General features: G+C 39.2%; 1 protein-coding gene across 2 annotated transcripts in view; it reads right to left on the reverse strand.

Moving 5' to 3' along the window:
• ENPEP (glutamyl aminopeptidase) overlaps window positions 1–19507 on the reverse strand; it is an 85779-nt gene that overhangs the window by 21491 nt on the left and 44781 nt on the right. For both annotated transcript variants that reach the window (XM_054722936.1, XM_008150311.3), the window contains exons 10-13: window positions 18866–19017; window positions 12770–12849; window positions 1479–1615; window positions 1315–1370 (exon numbers count right to left, since the gene is read on the reverse strand). In XM_054722936.1, coding sequence (XP_054578911.1) covers window positions 1315–1370; window positions 1479–1615; window positions 12770–12849; window positions 18866–19017 — 425 coding nt within the window. The remainder of the gene's footprint in view (window positions 1–1314; window positions 1371–1478; window positions 1616–12769; window positions 12850–18865; window positions 19018–19507) is intronic.

The raw sequence follows: 19507 nt of genomic DNA on the forward strand, positions 1-19507 counted from the left end.
TAAAAATGTTAAGAACATTTTCTGACTTCCAGTAGTCTACCAAGAAAGTCTGTAGGCATACTCGCCTATGCCTTTAGTGTTATTATGCTATCCTTCCAGCCATGTAGTCAGCTCATATTTAATGAGCATTCACTATGGTGTGTCACAGTCAGGAGCTGGGGATAAAGTAAATAGGACCATAATCTGGGTGCTTACTCTCATGATAGTTACAGTTTGGTGTGTGAGATGGACAGTTACTAAGCAATGGTAATATATATTGTGGGAAAATCCCCAACCCAAAGGGCCATTGGAGGCTTCCTGAGAAAGTAGCATCTCCTTCTCACTACATTGCTCGTATCTAGCATGAAGCCACTACATAGCCAGCAGAACGAGTTAGTTGTGTCCCTGGCTCCTACACATGTCACAAATTCAACAAATACCTGTTGAATTAATGGAGCTAGGCTACCTGAAAAAAAAAAACAAAAAACCCTCAGAGTTACTATGGTTACTCCTCCTCCATTCTCCCAATCTGTGTTGATTATTTTTTAAATGTAGATTACCTTCAGGCCATGAAAAAAAGTCATAATTTCTAGAGATGTCTTAATTCGGATCAATGCTAGAGCACAGTGCCTCATTCTTCTTATCCCAATGACCTGAACAAGATTTGATGACTGTAGCAATAAAAATTTTACAATGGGCTTCAGCTCACAGAAATGAATTTATGAAACATTGTTTGCCTTTTTACTAAATTAAATTATGAAGGTGTACTTTTAAGCATTTGCAAATTTCACTCCTAATTAGCTGAAGGACTGATATAGACAAAACCTGCTCAAAGCCAACAGCATAAGTGAGCAGAAGTCCATTGTAAAATTTTTATTGCAACAGTCATCATTAGTGTTAAGGGCTAATATCAGTATTTTGGCTATGAGGATCATATGAACTTTACAAAAAAAAAAAGTTAAAGAAAACAATAATGTTATAAATAGTGGCTTTGGATATTTTAAACTAAAATTTATTCTTAAATTTTGTTGTAACAAGTTAAAAAAATTTGTGACAGCCAGCGTGGCTCAGTGGTTGAGTGTCGACATATGAACCAGGAGGTCATGGTTCAATTCCTGGTCAGAGCACATGCCCGGGTTGTGGGCTCAATCCCCAGTGTGGGGCAAGCAGGAGGAAGCCGATCAATGACTCTCTCATCATTGATGTTTCTATCTCTCTCTCTTCCTTTCTGAAATCAATAAAGATATATATATATATATAAATATATTTATATATATAAAATTTTGTGACAAAATCTACAGTATCTTAAATGATATACCTCCTTCCAAAACCCACCTTGCCAAGGCAAAAGCATCATCAATAAAACTTGCACGGTCAGCAGAAGAAAAACCCTGGGAAGAGGGACAAAAAGAGGTAAGAAATGTGATTCTTAAAGCAAAGTGTTAAGATGCTGTTCTTAGAACAAAAGTAAAACAATTCTCAGTCATTGCTATTCTTACCTTGTGGTTGGAGGAAAGATTGGTAATGATCAGGTCCCAAGTTGATACTTCATAATTTACACGATAAAACCCAATATGATCTGGGTTTATTTTGAGAAAAACATTTCCACCAGAAGTAGAAGGCTTCAAACTGATTTCTGTGGTAGTAAATAAACAGTAATGATAAACACATTTGCATATAATGTAAACAAGAGAAATTAAACCCAGAGGGTAAAGAGAACAGAAATATGAGCTCAAAAAGTTGAGTCTGAATTGGATCCAAAGCCCCAAAACCTAATTCCAATTTAGTTGCCCAACTTTAGAATGTCACTGTAGTGCACAAGCTGAAAAAAAGGAATGTCAATAAGTGTCCTGTAATTTGTGACTTATACTTTTTACAGGCAGAAGCTTGCCAAATAATTTTATGCTTATCAATCTTTCAATAAAAGAAAATGCCTAAAAACAAATAAGTCATAATGGATTAATTAATTACACAAAGAATATTCACTAGAACACCTGGGGAGGGAACAAAAATGTAAACATTTAAAATAATACTTTGTTTATTAAAAATCAACATTCAAATTGATGAAAATGGCTATGGCTAAGCAGAATAATGATTTGAGAATCAGTAACTCCTTTAAAAGGTCAAGGCTTGCGATAGAACCGAAAGCCAAACATGACATTCTTGATTTCATAATCCATTTCATACTTGCTCTTCCAATTTCATTTATCTTTGTAAAGTCTTCTACTTCCTTATTCCAACTGATTACCTAAATGCCTTTTCATCAATGGATTTTCTGAATTAACTTTCTAAAGTAGCATCCACTATGTACATAAGGCTCTAGTAAATAGATGTTAGAAGCTCAACATTGAATGAATAGAGACTTATGTTTTAAATACACTCTTAAAATAACAGCTATGCCCTGACATGACCAGATTTGTGAGGGTCTACTAAATATATATATATATATATATTTGCATGGACAGTGTACAATCTAAATAAGGGTGTGGGAACACTTAGTATGTTTGAGGAACTGCGCATAGTTTGATGTAGTGACTGTAGGGTGTAGGACTGGAAAATAGGAGATGAGGCTGGAAATAGCACTAGGGCTTCTGCGTGAAGCCGTGTTAAAGGATCCATTGGCTGAGAATGGTGAGATGGTAAAGATTTTTTTAGCGGGGAAACAACAAGCTCAAGTCTGTTTTCTAGAAAGGTAATTTTGATAGTGGTATGACATACAACTTGGAAGGAAACTCAAGAGTCCACTGTAATGATCTAGGGCAAGAGAGAATGAAGGCTTACACTAAGGTGGAGAGGATGAAATACACAAAAGATGACATATTCAAGAGACACACCACAGGTAAAGTCAACACAATTCTTCCTGTGACTTGATGTAGATAGTTAGCGGAGGGGAACACGGCTTGCATGATTGAACGAATAATGATGTCACCGTTAGAGAATAGTGGGAAAGGAATCAGGTTGGCAGGAAAGACAACTTAAATTTTGGATGTGTTTGCAAGGTTTGGAAGATATCCAGGACACCGTAGTTTTTCATAATATATATTTGTATCCTCTTCAACAAGACAGTACGTTTCTTTAGGACCTTTCCGAGTAGGCGCTTGACAAATTATAAACTTTTACCTCACTCTTGCACTATTTGTCTTTCTTTGTCATTCTCCCATGGACAAGTTGTTAAAAGGAAGTTAATCTTTTGGCAACTGTACACTTCGAATGTTTGTATCAGGAGGAGAGCCTCTTGCTAAGCACAGAGCCATGTGTTGCAGGAGAAAGAGCATGGACTTACGAGTCTGACAGATCAAGGGTAAAGTCCTTACTCTGTGACTTACTAGCTGTTTGATCTTGGCCAAATCACTTGACCTCTCTGTGTCCCCCAGTTCACCACGAGGGAAATAGGGATAAAATTCCCTCACAAGGCTGTTGTGAAGATTAAATAAGATAACATAGTAAAGTGTTGGCCATATAGTTATATGTCCAACAGATGGTAGCTATCCCATTATTATGAAAGGGGATATGCCTCCAGTTATATAAATAGCAAAGCAAATATAAATAACATTGAGAAGTTCCTGGCAATCCATCTAAATGCTGCAGTATTTTAGTGTGCTTTATATATACCTAGTTAAGCCTGTCTAAAGTTACTGTGATTTTTCTCGCTTTATAGATGAGGAAGCTGAGATCCAAGAAATTAGTAGTTAGAGACTTCTGCAAGAAGCAAGTAGTTCATGCTTCTTGCAGAAGTTGTCAACAGCAAAATGCTGTTGGGTTGTTTAGTTACATACTGAAGTAATTAGAAGTAAAATACTGATCCTTATTCCAGATGGCATAAACGTTACATTATGTTTTTATCTGTGTGTGTGTGTGTGTGTGTGTGCATCTTCCAGATACATGCACATAAACACACAATACACATCATAATAGAACCTTACTGTTTTTATGGTTAGTAATCTTTTTCATTTGAAATTATATTGTAAACACCTGTAATTGTTTTATATATATGAAAACGTAAATTTAATGGTCACATACTCTACTGCTCAGTTTATGAATCACTTTGTTTTGTTTCTTGCTAATTTTATGCACAAAAGGGTTGAATGAATTATTTCTAGGTACGAGTTCTTTCTATAAAACTGTTATTCTCTTCTTCTATTATTTTTCTAGATGGTATAGAAGATGAATAATTATCTTTTCAAAATTTCATGCAGAAATTGTTTAATTTCAACCCAAATAGATTTTGATAATAGAGCACACATAAAATTTTTTCATGTACTATTTTATATGAATAATTATAATAAACTTTAGACAACTTGACAACTTGTGATAGCCTAAGATCCCAGGAAAAGAAACATTTTTTTGGTGTGTGATAAAAATGCTGTGTTGCAATACTTATGTGAATTATTTTTAGTGTAAAATTATAGTATATCTTATTAAATTTTCTGTATCAGTTAATAGTAAAAAAGCTGAAAGATATAAGGGTAGTGCTTTTTTTACTAATGACACACAAATTGTACTAGAAAGCTAAAAAGTTCGAGTACAATGCACTATCAGGATTTGGGGTCAAGAAGAAAATTTCAATCTCTTGGAACTAAGACTAACGTAAAACATTATAAAATGGATTACTTATCCATTTTTGGTAATGCTTTCAACAAGTTACTTATTCAAGAAAGTATTGATTGTGTCCCTTCTGAATTTCAGCACATGGCCTAGAGAATGTCCCAGAAAAGAAAGGTGTAGTATTAATATGTATTATATAACAAACAGGAATCTGGAAAAATGCAACCTGACTAGGATGATAAAGGATTATCATTGGCAGTGGTTTTGATGACGAGGAAGACATAATTGCAAAGAAGAGCTGGATTGTGAAGATCTGTCAATGTGTCTCCAGTCAGCCCAGGGAAGCAGGTGCCCAAGTGAGCTGGTATATACGTTCCAAATCTTTTGACATAGCTGTTCCTGTAGAGAACAGTATGTGGCAAAGACCTGTTAGTTATCTAGCACACTGTTCCCATTTCCTCCTGGGTACACAGCTACATGATATTTATTAGCCTCCTTTGCAGTTAGGTGGCAATATGTGATTTAAAACTGGCATAAATGCTCTCCTAGGCCAGGTCCCTCCATTATCTTGCTCTGTCACCTGGCCAAATGCAAAAGATTCAGCAGGTAAGTCCAAGATGGGGGTGGGGGGTGGGGAGTAGGGGAGAGCAGTGGAACCATAAGAAGAAAGAAAGCAGAATTTCTAAGTCATTATTTGAGGGAGAGCCACTTGGGAAAGATGGCAGGTCAAGAACACTTCCATTGGACTATTGCATGAATAAGAAATTTTTATTGCAGAGTCACTACTAATAGCCTTTAAATGCCATAACTAGACTCCTCTGGTTAATGCAACATGTACGACTATTACAACTTGAAATCTCTCAAACAATTTATCGACACTTCCCCAAGGAGGACATACAGATGGCCAATAGACATGAAAACATGCTCAAAGTCACTAATCATCCGAGAGATGCAAATCAAAACGGCAATGGGATACCATCTCACACCTGTCAGAATGGCTACCATCAACCAATCAACAAATGACAAGTGCTGGCAAGGATGTGGAGAAAAGGGAACCCCAGTGCACTGCTGGTGGGAATGCAGACTGGTGCAGCCATTATGGAAAACAGTATGGAGTTTCCCCCAAAAAATTAAATATGGAACTCCCATTTGACCCAGTAATCCCAATTCTAGGAATATATCCTAAGAAATCAGAAACACCAATCAGAAAGGACATATGCACCCCTATGTTCAGAGCAGCACAATTTACAATAGCTAAGATCTGGAAACAGTCCAAGTGCCCATCAGTAGATGAGTGGATAAAAAAGCTGTGGTATATTTATACCATGGAATACTATGCAGCAGTAAAAAAAGAAGAATATCTTACCCTTTGAGACAGCATGGAGGGACCTGGAGAAATCATGCTAAATGAAATAACTCAGTCAGAGAAAGACAAGTATCACATGATTTCACTCATATATGGAATCTAAGTAACAAAATAAACTGATGAACGGAGTGGATTCAAAGACTCAAAGCATGGAACAGAGTGCAGAATCTTGGGGGAGGGTTGAAGATTAACCCATGGGTGGGAGGTAATCAACCATAGACCTTGTATGCATATATGTATGGCCCATGGACACAGACAATGGGGTGGTGAGGTTTTGGGGTGGGAGGGCAGGGGCAGTCTGGAGGGGGTTAATGAGGGGAAAAAAGAAGACATATGTAATACTTTCAACAATAAAGAATTATTGAAATAATAATTAAATAAAATAACTTATCTACCTTAGTTCTCTTTTGACCCTAATTAAGTGAACTTTCTTCCTGGAAGAGATAACCTCATTACCTGACAGGAGTATTCTGGTTCACTTTGGCAAGTATATCTTTAGCTCTATAAATTAACAAATAGCATTCTCATATGCTTGACTTATGTGAATAAATCTTCCAAGACTTGGTTGACCAGGGCTGAACTGATGAAACTGAGCTTCTGAACCTGCAACAATGAAGCATTAATGCTCCAATCAAAATTCAAACATCCCATGAGGCTCAACTTGAAAGAATAAAGAAAGTCTCCTGCCCTAGCTGGTTTGGCTCAGTGGAAGGGTCCTGGGCTCAATTCCGGTCAAGGGCAAGTACCTTGGTTGCAGGCTCCTCCCCTGTCTGGGCCCTGGTCGGGGCTCGTGCAGGAGGCAACCAATCAATGTGTTCCTCTCACATGGATATTTCTCTCTGTCTTTCCCTCTCTCTTCCATTCTCTCTAAAAAAAAAAACAATGGAAAAATATCCTCAGGTGAGGATTAAAAAAAAAAGAAAGTCTCTTGTTCTCTCTTTGTTATTAAATTTAAAAATATATTCCCATCATTATTTTGAGATTAAATATTTAAATATAACTACTATCAAATTTTAGTAATATCTCATTTATATGATAGTCAGAATTTGGTGATTTAAACTATCCAGAATGGATTCTCAAACTTGAAAGAGTTATGGACAGTCATCACAAGGTCATGATGAAGGATTATGCCCTAGATCCTCTCCTAGACCCTATGTGTTTAGGAATGCCTATTTTAAAGTATTATGTTTTAATAAGATTGATGATCTGATTCATGTGATATGCTTCAATTCTTCTAGAAGTTAGAAAGCAGCAGATTAAAAACAAGAAGGTGATAGACCACTAAATGTAGATGCACTTATAAAAGCCAAAACAGTAGCTGCTAAGGATAGAGGCATAAAGTCTACACAGGTAATCTCTAAAAGCACAGCAGTATGGGGGCAGACAAGCCTTCATTATGCATTGACTTACTCAACTCTTAGTAAGTATTAGCATGCACATAGCCCCTTGCTGAGAATAGGCTGGGCAAGGGACAAGAAGCATGACGTGTACTAGTAGTTTGTATCTTCAAGGAGCTTGTAATTTACTTAAAAAAGAAAAGACAGCATATAAAACTTAAACAATAATTATGTTGTTTAAAATATAAAGTAATAAGACTAAGAATAAAGGTTAATAAAACTGACAGCATAAAATACACTATAAATGGCAAGAAGAGACATTTTTCAGGGCAAGTTAGAGTAACCAGAGAAGCTTCTGTGATAGAGGCTCTCCTCTTTTGTTACATATTGCATGTTTATTTTTAATGTTGGAAATACTATGTAAAACACAAATGTAAATAAAAGACTTTGGGGAAAGTCCCACTCTAGCCTGGGAAATTTCTGACTGATGACTCATCATAGAAACCTAGAGGAGGGAGATAGGGCTGGTAACCTGAGCTGATTGCCCATTCAGTATACTCAGGACATGATCTCCTCTGTGCTCTGAGCTGAGAGCCCAAAAGGTCCCTAAACAGGAAACAGGAACTTAGTGCATAGCCTAAGAATGGAGCCGGCACTTTGAAGTAGGAAGAGAAGTCTAGTTTGCTTCTGGCTAAGTGACCAGTTATGATTCTGAAGTTCAGATAAAAATAGGTTTTGTCATCAAAGCTCTGCGGACATTAGAGCTGATTAATTCATTGATTGATTCACTGATTCACTCAATAAACCACTACTAGGTACCTGCAGGAGATATAAAACACACACACACACACACACACACACACACACACACACAAGCTCCATTTCCTATAAGAATATTCTGTGGTAAGGGAAGAGACAGATAAGTCAATAGCTATAGCAAAACAAAACAAAACAAAAAATACAAATAAAACAACAACAACACAAAAAAGTGCTAACTATAATGACCGAAGGATAGAATTGCTATGAGAGCCCTCTCTGCTCTCTCACTTTTATACTAGCATTCTCTGTCCAGAGCACAATTCCTGTCCACCCTAGGTCAAGCCTATCACCTAGTTAAACTCTACAGTTAGCTCCCCTAACTCTAAGCCTAGATGTCTTTTTTTTTTTTTTAATACATTTTTATTGATTTCAGAAAGAGGAAAGGAGGGGGAGAGAGAGAGATAGACACATCATTACAGAGAATCATTGATCAGCTTCCTCCTGCACGCCCCACACTGGGATCAAGCCCACAGCCCAGGCATGTGCCTTGACAGGGAATCGAACCATGACCTCCTGGTTCATACGTCGACACTCAACCACTGAGCCACACTGGCAGGGCCAGATGTCTTTTTCTTTAATAACCTTTCCAGAACCCCCAAATCTGGGCCAGTGCCTCTCCAGGGGGTGCCCCTGGCTATTACCTCAGGAGGCACTTGTGACACAATATTCTATTGCCTGCTGACACATCCACTCCCTCCCTAGATAGTAAGTGCCACAGGATAAAGACTGTGCTTTCCCCCTCCCCCGCTTTGGTACTGTCTCCATGCCTACCCCTGTGACTGGCACTAAGTTGTCCTCAGTAAATACTTGCTTGAAATAACTAATTAATTAAAGATAAAATTAATTATTCAAATATTCTGTCTAATATGCATATAATACATACAGGAAAGTGTTTATTGTTGTCAACTCTTGAAATTTTATGAACCATTTGAGTAAGCTGTAGTTATCTGAAAAATTCACCTGTGTGAAAACTTCACTCTATAAACATGATGGGTAAATTGTGTCAGTGTAGATGAATTATTCATGCTATTAAATTTGTAAACAGGAAATCAAGCAACTTCCAAGACATTTCTGCAACACTCAATTAACCAATGGTGATTGGTGAGGAAAATATGTAGCAATAGTTAAACCAAATCCATTGAAAACCTCCCAATGGAACCCTAGCCTTACTGACTGCCTTTAGTCAGTGCTATTACACATTTTTAAAGGTGTTTTTCTTTCTCTTTCTGATTCTTCATTTTCCTTTGGCAAATGTGCTTATGAGTAAGAAAATGGTCAGAAGACAACTTAGAAAAAACAAGCCTTGGTACTCGCACACAACTTAGAAAAAATAAGCCTTGGTACTCAAAATACCAAGACAAAGCGACATGGATCTAGAAATTCTGGAGGAATTCAAGAGAACTGCTGACCATAATAATTAAAGTAATTGTTAGCATAAATGACCAAGAGAAAGTTTTGTTGTAAAAGCAACCAATAGGGATCTTAGTTCAGCAATTGCAAAGCTGGTAGAGATTATATTGAAAGTAAAAAAATCACAAAATAACTTATAATGAAAGAAAAAAACTCCAAAGTTGAAAATAACCTATCATATCCACGCAAAAACTTGTACAAAAGTGTTTATAGCAGCATTGTTCATAATGGCTCAAGGTAGCAACAATCCAAATGCCCATCAACTGATGGATAGATATGTAAAAGGTATAGTGATATGACATGAATGTAATTTGGCAATAAAAAGGAGTGAAACACACTAACACATGCTATGAGATGGATGAACCTTGAAAACATTATGCTAAGTGAGAGACTGGATCACAAAATACTACATATGTCATTCCTTTTACATGAAATCTCCAAAATAGGCAAATATATGAAGACAGAAAATAGGTTAGTGGTTGCTTAGGGTTAGGGGTATGGGAGGATAGAGGGGTTAACAACTAAAGAGTATGGAATTTCTTTTTAAGATGATTAAAGTGCTCTAAAATTGACTGGTTATGGTTACATGTATCTAAGAATATAATAAAAACCATTGGACTGCACCCTTTAAATGGGTAAATTGTGGCCCTAACTGGTTTGGCTCAGTCCCACCTCTGCATGTGAGCTGCAGAGGAAACACCTTTTCTGACCGCTCATTGCTAAGTTGCCCGTACACCACTGGCAGTGTTCTTGGTAACTTGGGTAATAAGAATCCAAGAAGGTGATCTAGGGTTTTTCTACCTCATTCCTGGAGGAAAAATGAAGGTCCGCTGCTGGAGGGGCTAAGAAATGTCATATCCTGCCCTAGCCGGTTTGCCTCAGTGGATAGAGCCTTGGCTTGCCAACCGCAGGGACTGGGTTCAATTCTGACCAAGGGCATGTACCTAGGTTGCAGGCTCCTCCCTACCCAGGGCCCAGGTCAGGGCTCATGCAGAAGGCAACCAATCGAAGTGTCCCTCTCACATTGATGTTTCTCTCTGTCTTTCCCTCTCTCTTCTATGCTCTCTAAAAATCAATGGAAAAATATCCTCAGGTGAGGATTAAAAAAAAAAAAAAGAAAGAAAGAAATGTCATATTCTATGAAAGAGACATCTTGAAAATGCCTAAAGAGAGTTGTCATTTTTTTGTGGTGAAGGGACTAGAGTCTGTGTTGATGAAAACACCTTGGCGGCTGCAGCGGCCAGCAGTGGCAGCAGCAGTGGGGTGATGGGGCGGTGCCTTCACCTGATCAGCCTGGTCGCCTCCTGCAGAGGGAGGCCAGGCTGCGGCTTAGGCCTGCTCCCCACCTAAGCCGTCAGTAGGACATCCTCTGAGGGGTTCCAGATTGTAGAGGGTGCAGGTAGGGCTGAGGAACACACACATGCATGGATTTCATGCACCAGGCCTCTAGTATATCAATAAAGCTGTTTTTATAAGTAATCTACTGGAAATATGGTAAAATATTACTTACCAGGGGAAATAATACCTAATTAATTTTTTAGAATATTTTGCAAGAGCAAATAGGCATATGGAAATAAAGAATAGGTGGTCTACTTTTATGCTTAAGAAGCCACATGCTATTCTGATATCAAGTCCCAGTGAGATAGTGTGAAGAACAGTCTATATATCCTGTTCTAAGTCTCCTGCAGGTTTGTGCTAGATAATAAATGGTTTTGAAATATAAAATAAGTACAGTGGAAAAAGTATAAAAAGCAGGATTCTTCTGGGATGGGTGCTAAAACATGCCTTATTATTATTTTTTCAGTGATTTGAAGGAGACAACATGTGATAGTTTCCTTGTTTTTATATAACTAAAATCTTTCAAGAAAGAAAAAGACAAATCAGTGGAGACAGAATACAGAAATATATTTCAAATCAAGTGAGCAGAATAGTCACAATTGAATTTTAACACAGGCAAATGCCAAGTAATTCATTTAGGGAGATGGATGGATGGATGGATGGATGGATGGAGAGTGACTTGAACTATTGATGACAATTCACAGCTCATAAAAGATAATTTTAAGTAATTAAAGATTCTAATATGTTGATTTGGGAAAATTATAGGTCTAATTTAATGACAGCATTTAAAAAACCAGGCTTGTTGCATAACAGTTTAAGAAATTCAATGACTTACTAATCTACACTAATAAAAGGTAAACATGCAAATTAACCATCACTCTGCTACGCCCACCAGCCAATCAGGAGGGAATATGCAAATTAGAAGGAGAAAGATGTCAGCCGCCCAGCTGCTCCAGGTGCGGAGTGGCCAGGCGGGGCAGGACACCTGCTATGAGAAGGAGGGCAGGGGCAAAGGGATCTATAGGAGCAGCACTCTGGCCACAGCGAAGATGAAGAGTGCAGACTCCGGAGTCTGCAGTGAAGCCGAGAAGACAGCAAACTCTGGCCGGAGTCTGCAGTGAAGCAGAGAAGACGAAGATGGCAGACTCTGGCCTGAATCTGCAGCGAATATGGCAGACTCCAGCTGGAGTCTGCAGCGAAGATGAAGGCAGCAGACTCTGGCTGGAGCCTGCAGCAAAGACAAAGAAGGCAGACTCTGGCCGAAGCGAAGGCCTGGGTCCCAGGTGCCAGAGGAAAACCGGTGCTGGAAGCCAAGGGAAGGAAGGCCTATTGCACGAATCTCTTCGTGCAACAGGCCTCTAGTCTGATATAAAGAAAAAAAGGAAAGGAGGAAAGAAGGAAAGAAAGGTGGGAGGGAGGAATGGAGGAAAGAAAGGAAGAAAATTTTCTCCTTTGGATATGGGTATTTATTATTGTGTCAGTCATGATAAATCATCTATAATAATAAAGCATAATATGCTAATTAGACCGGACAGCTGAACAACCTTCCGGACATCATTCTGGACAAAGCCATGGCAGCAGGGGTCGAGGCAGAGTGATTAGGGGTGATAAGGCAGGCAGATGAGTGGTTAGGGGCAATGAGGCAGGCAGGCAGAGTGGTTAGGGGTGATCAGGCAGGCAGACAAGCGATTAGGAGCCAGTACTCCTGGGTTGTGAGAGGGTGCAGGCTGGGCTGAGGAACCCCTCCCCCCATGCACAAATTTTGTGCAACGGACCTCCAGTTAAAAAGAATATTTCAAGGTAGAAAGTTCTCATTGTTGTATATAAGAATTTGAACTCATCAATAAATTATTTAAGAGAGCTCTTTTAGCAGAAATTTGCATCATAAATTCCATCTTTACTATTATTTTTTACATTTATATTAGTTTAATGTGTTATATTAATCCAAAGAAGAAATAAATCAATTGATATTTACCTCCTGTTTCTGACCTATTGTAGAATGTAATATGTGACTCATTATCTTCACTCCATTTAACTGGAATATTCCATGTGTAACTAAAGTGATTTAAAAAGAAAAAAATAACTTTTATTACTAAAAAAATAAAAACATACCCAAAGTAAACATAATTTTAAAAGCATCTTCTCATATCACAATGGCATGAAGTTAGAAATCAACTACAATAAAAAAACTCAAAATAGCATATTATTAAACAATGAATGGGTTACCAATGAGGTCAAGCAATAAATTATTATTTTATAAATAATCTACTGGAAATATGGTAAAATATTACTTACCAGGGTAATAAAAAAAAAAAACTTCCTGGGAATTGATTTCAGAGAGGAAGGGAGAGGGAGAGATAGAAACATCAGTGATGAGAGAGAATCATTGACTGGCTGCCTCTTGCAAACCCCATATTGGGGATCAAGCCAGCAACTGGGACAATTGCCCTGACTGGGAATCGAACCGTGATCTCCTGGTTTATAGGTCAACACTCAACCACGGAGCCATGGTCAACCACTGAGCCACACTGGTCAGGCTAAACAGCAGTTTTAAATATGTCCAATCTAATTTGCTAGAATATAAAACAGTAACTATAAAATAAACAGTTTATAGTTAACAGCACAATCACAGACTTTATTATATTGATTTTTTTGTCACTGAATTATCACCTGATAACAAGTCACCTCTTTGTTTCAATGCATTCATATATTAAGAAGACAAAACGGTGGGGGGAAAAAAAGAAGTTTTTGCCATCATAATTTTTTGCTTTCCAAAATAAACAAAAGATAAAGAAGTATATACAGACACACCCTGACTGATCTCATTTGGTCTAAGAACTCAGATTTTCCTTTGTTTTGGTGAGAACTATTATTTTTCAAAACTTGGATTACAGTCAGATATCCAGTTTCTCTGAATCCCCTTCACTCTGGGAGAAGGGACTGTCTGAGAGTTCAGGAGCAGAGGCCGGGCATGGGCCTCCACAGGCGAGCACCACCCGCTAATTTAATAATCCTCAGTTTTCTTCCAGGCCTTGGACAGAAAGTATTTTTTGGCTGTTTGAACACCTAACTGTGCTGGTAGTGTGACTTCATTCCCAAAGCTCTGAACTGGAAGCCAGAAAACAGGTTCTGCTACTCCCAGCACGGAGCACATGGCACAGAGTGGGCCTACAGAGACCTGCATTTCTCTGGAAACATGGCTACAAACAATATTCTAAGAGGAGACTGTCCTTTGCAAATCCATCCAACTCAATCCCCTGCACATTGTTTATTCTTTACTTTCTCTCCCATCTCTTTACAGAATTGTCCTCACCCATCTCCCTGTCCCACTCTTGCCCCTCTTTTCTGTCCTCCACAGTGCAGCCAGATGGGAACTTTGAAAAACGTAAATGTGATCCGACAATTCTTTCCTTAAAGTCCTCGAACTTGAGCACTATTGTTCAAAATCTTTAACGTGGTCTGCATGCCAGGCATCTGCCTTCCTCTCCACCACTTTTCCCAGGGCCTCTCAGCTGCCGTTTCTTGGAGCCAGACTACCTGCATTCAGATCACGGCTCCATCACTTATATGCTATGTAACCTTGCATAAATTACTGAGTCATTTTCTGCCCCCATTTCCCCATCTTACCTAATAAAAGAGAAACGTGCAAATTAACCATCACTCTGCTACGCCCACAGCCAATCAGAGTGAGTATGCAAATTAACCCAACAAAGACAGAGGTTAATTTACATATGCAGGCGTGGAGCAGCCCGGAGGGGCAGGACACCTGCTTTGAGGGGAAGCGGGGCAGTGGAAGGAGCACCGAAAAGCAAGGACTTGCCAGCTTCCGGGCTGCCGGGGAGTGGGGACTTGCCAGCTCCCAGGAGGGCCAGGGGAAGGAAGGCCTATTCTTGTACGAATATCATGCAACAGGCCTCTAGTGTTATAATAATAAACCATAAAGTAGTTAAAATAGTGCCAGCTACTTAGAAAATGCTCAATGAGTGTCACATATTATATGTATAATGCTCCTCCTTTTTAAACTCCAGAGACCTCACACATGTAATAGTTTGTTTTGAACATCCCTGATAGTCAAACCTCCACACGCATTTACTCAGCTTAAATATCCCTTCCAGAAGAAAGAACACCGTCTGTAGCCCTCCCTACCCCACCACATGTCCTGACCCACCCATTAACTCAGGCTCAGTCTATCAGTGGATACATATGACAGGAGAGAATAATTACTGTGAAACTTTCAAATGGAAGCCCGTTTCAAAAGAGACAAATACTTTTAAAATTTAATATCAAAAGGCTCCAGCAGTATTGAATTTGACCAACTAATTTGCTTGAATATAAAACAGTAACTATAAAGAAAGGAGATTATAGTTATTAAATGAAACTCTGAGACACCTTCACACCCTATAATTCTCCTTCCTCGTGTTATCCTAATTGCTACTGAATAATTGATCTGTGGTGACTTATATGTGACTATAAAATAAAGCCACTGAGACTATTAAGAAAGAGATAGAGAGGGTGCAAAGGTCTTTTCAGTGGGAACCAGGCAGTGGAGATCAGAGGCCACTGGAGTTGAGGTGGATGCAAACTATGTTAAGAAGCTGAAAGAAGGAGTAATGAAAATCAGCATGGGTGAGATGGAACGATATCCAAGGGGACCAGGGCCACACTGTGTTGCTCCCATGCAGCACGATCCAGTCTAGGAAGAGGCCCAGCTGGGTAACAGGGGTCTGGAGTGATAACTCCAAAGGGTCACACCAGAGGCTGGAGGTCCTGAGGTCCTGATTTTCTTCTCTTCAGCTGGGAGTGGTTGACACTCCATAAACATAGATCAAAATAACCATTCAGTTATACAGACATAGGATAGAGTATTAAGACTTCTGTACAAGTGGTATTTATGCAAGTGTGAACCAGCAACCTTTCTGTGCACAGGATGACACCCAACCCACTGAGCCACACCAGCCAGGGCTCAATGCCTCCATTTTTTTTAGATAGTATTTATTAACTCACTCACGAGAGAGGGTGATTTAGTTACTTATATTACTTTTTCTTCCATTCCCCTTTTAGCAGTCAAAATTTAATAAAGTAAAATTATTATTGTTATTAGACTTTTGTAGGTTACAATTGTTCCTTTAAATAATACACTCATTCTGCTATTTTTATTTCATAAATGAGTATTGACACTCTCTCCCAAATGGAAAAGGATATCTTGTGGAGTGCTGGTAATTAACTAGCTTGGGGGTGGGGGTGGGTAGGATATAGTATTTGTTGACTCCCATTAATGTGCATTATGGCCAATTATTGCAAGCTACCAGCATGATGTTACTGAGGTAGGACAAGAGCCAGCGCCAGCACATGACTGAATTAGCATTCCAACACTGTCTTCTACCTTTCTCTCCTTTCCAGTTCCTTTCTTAGGTCAGCAAATATTTTCTGATGACAGTGTTGACTGTTTATATTTACAACCTACTCTGCCACCATAACAAAATCTCTGTATTTGTTATCCATTGGTTGATTATAAAAATTGAGAGCCAATAAATAACATTTATGAAATTATACTATACACATATTGTTGGCCAAGAAGTGTGTTGGAGTTATATTCCCTTCTCTATGGTCTAATTTCATGGTCCCTGAATCACTTAAATAATATTTCCCCCTAACACCCTAATAAAAAGGTCAAGTGGAGTCCTTTTTATTGTACTTTATCAGTGGCATGAAATTATTCTACCTGCTTCATATTTTTCAATCACAATTGTTACATATAGCCATCTATCTATCTATCTATCTATCTATCTATCTATCTATCTATCTATCTATCATCTATCTACTTTTCTCTTTGTAGTTGATCTGATGGGCCTTCACAAAGTCCCCAAGTTTTTCCATCTTCCCATTCACTCTTGTTCCTGGAGATCACAGACTTTACCCCAGTCACCTGCTCTGACTCTCGACACTGAGCCCCTTGGATGGCTGTGGGCCTGCATTTCCTTTCATGGCATTCCTCGATTGGATGCACCGTGGCCTGGATCCCATTTCTTCCTCTATATTACTTTGATTCATATTTTTTTCTCTCTCTCTCCTCCAAGCCCCCTGGAGTGCAGCCTTAGTAACTTTCAAAGAAGTGCTGTGTGGAAAGCACTTTCTGGAAATGTCTTCACTGTGCATTTTTGCATTTCGTTTACTTTCACTGGGTAGAGAATGAGAGGTTGAAAATACGTTTTGCTTCACCATTTTGGATGATTGCTCCATTTTCTTCTTGCATTCAGGGTTGCTGTGAAAAAGACTAATGCCACACTAACTAATGTATCCTTGTTTTCAAAATTTTTTGAAGTTGTAGCTAGGCATGTGTGTACTCAATACAAAAAGGCATGCATTCAATGGGGCCTTTTCATCAAAACCCTGATGTCCTTTATTATTTTTTTGATATAATTTGCCCCTCAAGTTTCTGTTTTCTTTTTTGTGAGACTTCTATTAGTTGGGTGCTAGATTTTTCACATCTTCTTAATATGCTATTTTCCAGTTCTATGTGTGCCTGTCTTATATTTTTAGAGAATTCCCCAAATTTATTTCTAGTTAGTCTATTAATTTTCTACAACCAAAAATTTAATCTTCCAGAGACCTTTTGTGTTCTCAGTTTGTCCTTTCACAGACATTCTGCTCTTAGTTAATGGATATAATAGTTTCTTTGATCTCTCTATTCTATAAGTTTATTTTCTGTTTCCTCAACTATGTTTCTTATAGATATAGGTGTTTTATTTGTTCATGTGGGATTTTTACCTTTTTATGCTTTTAGATTCTTTTCTTGTGGTTTTTGAGGCTTAATTGTCCGCTCATATTTAAGAAAGGACTAAATTGATTATTCTTGGTGTTTTGTATGTAATCCCTCTACTGTTGAGAAGGGAGTATTATTTTTGAAAGTCTTCTCTACTGAACAAGAAGTCTGGCTGGGAGCTCTGTGGATGAATGAGGGGTGCAGGTAGCTGCACCCATCCATCCTGCAAAACGAGGGACACTTGATGCTGGATGTCTCAGCCTAAGGGAAATCCTTAGCTCTTCTCCACTGATTCAGTTCATTTCTTTAGGGGAAAAAAGCCCTCTGGCTTTTTGCCTTGGGTCATTGCCAAATGTCTGAGAGCTCTGTATAGAGGAAAGGATGGCAGTAGACAAAGGGAAAGTGGAAGGGAAGGTCTGAGGGCCCAATGTCCTGAGTTCATTTCAAATCAATTGCCCTATTTTCAGTCTCACTTGTCACTCCTCCCCCCGCCTCCCAACACTTTCCCCCACTCTTCATGCTTTCATTCTACCTCAAATCTCTTTTTATTGGCTGCATCTTCCTCAGTTTGTATTTTGTCAATATTTCTCCCGCTTTTTGTCTTCTAGAATTCGATGGTACATATAACCCCTTCCCTCCATTTTCTTTACTTTTATGAGTTCATTTCTTTCAGCACTTCTATTTCTCTATTCAGTAGTTCATAGGAAGAATAGGACGTGGGTTCATTTTGAACCTGGAGACCACTGAGCTATTTTTAAATGCCTTTGTTTCCCTAAAGACACCATCCTATATAATAAAAGCCTAATATGCTAAGTGTCCAGTCAGGCTGGTCGGCCATTCAACCAATCAAAGCGTAATATGCTAATGATATGCTAAGGCTGCTCAACTGCTCACTATGACATGCACTGACCACCAGGGGGCAGACAGTCGACCAGTAAGTTAGCTTGCTGCTAAGGTCTGGCCAATCGGGTCTGAGCAGGACAGGCTGAACACACCCTGGAGCCCTCCTGTAGTCCCTTCCCAGCTGGCCAACCTCCCGCATTCCTCCCTGGCACCTATCGCGCACTGGTGGGGTCCCTCTGCCTGCGCCCTCCCACAATCCAGGACTCCTCGGGGGATGTTGGAGAACCAGTTTCAGCTCTATCCCCAACCGAGGGACCCCATCGGTGCACAAATTCGTGCACTGGGCCTCTAGTGCTTTTTATATTATCACCCATCAATGTTGTACCAACGAGCAAGATCTAAGCAAATGACCAATATTTCCATCAACTTTCTGCTTTTCTCTTGAAATGCATTATAGATCCTTACCCAAGCTCTGAATGTGGCAGAGAAGAATTAGCTTTTGGGTCCAATAGAAAGCGTTTCTGTTTGATGTTCTTCATATCATTCACATCAAGGACAGGATAACCCATCTGTTTGGTCCAGGTGTCCATCACTTCTTCCACTGGCAGATTACTTGCCTAAGGTTTAAAAAATACTAAGAATAACTAAAAAAATCCTAATATATAAAAAGCCAGGGGCCGTCATGACCTAAACGACCAGACGGACGACTGAGCAGCAAGTTCCCTCCAGGCCCTGGCCTGGGCACAGTGGCGGAAGGGATCTCTGGGCTCCAGCCAGGGTGTGGTAGAACTCTGGGTCTCATGTGATCAGGGGCATGGCTGGGCTTCAAACTGGACCCTGACAGGAGGGAGGAGGGAGCCCCATTCCTCACAGAATCAGCCATTGGACAGCTTGTTGTCAGTGGCGTGCCCAGCCAGGAATCCCATTCCCTTGCACCCCGGACCCTGACAGGAGGGAGGAGGGAGCCTCCTGGCTGTCTCACAAATTATTGGTAACCTCCTGGCTTTTTCACAAATTATTGTTTGCATCAGTGTTGTTTTTACATCAATTTTTTGTTGTTTTTATATCATGTCTTTGTTGTTATATCATGTTGTGATTGTTTATTTA

Source organism: Eptesicus fuscus, chromosome 2 (genome assembly GCF_027574615.1).
Source record: "Eptesicus fuscus isolate TK198812 chromosome 2, DD_ASM_mEF_20220401, whole genome shotgun sequence".
Lineage (NCBI taxonomy): Eukaryota > Metazoa > Chordata > Mammalia > Chiroptera > Vespertilionidae > Eptesicus > Eptesicus fuscus.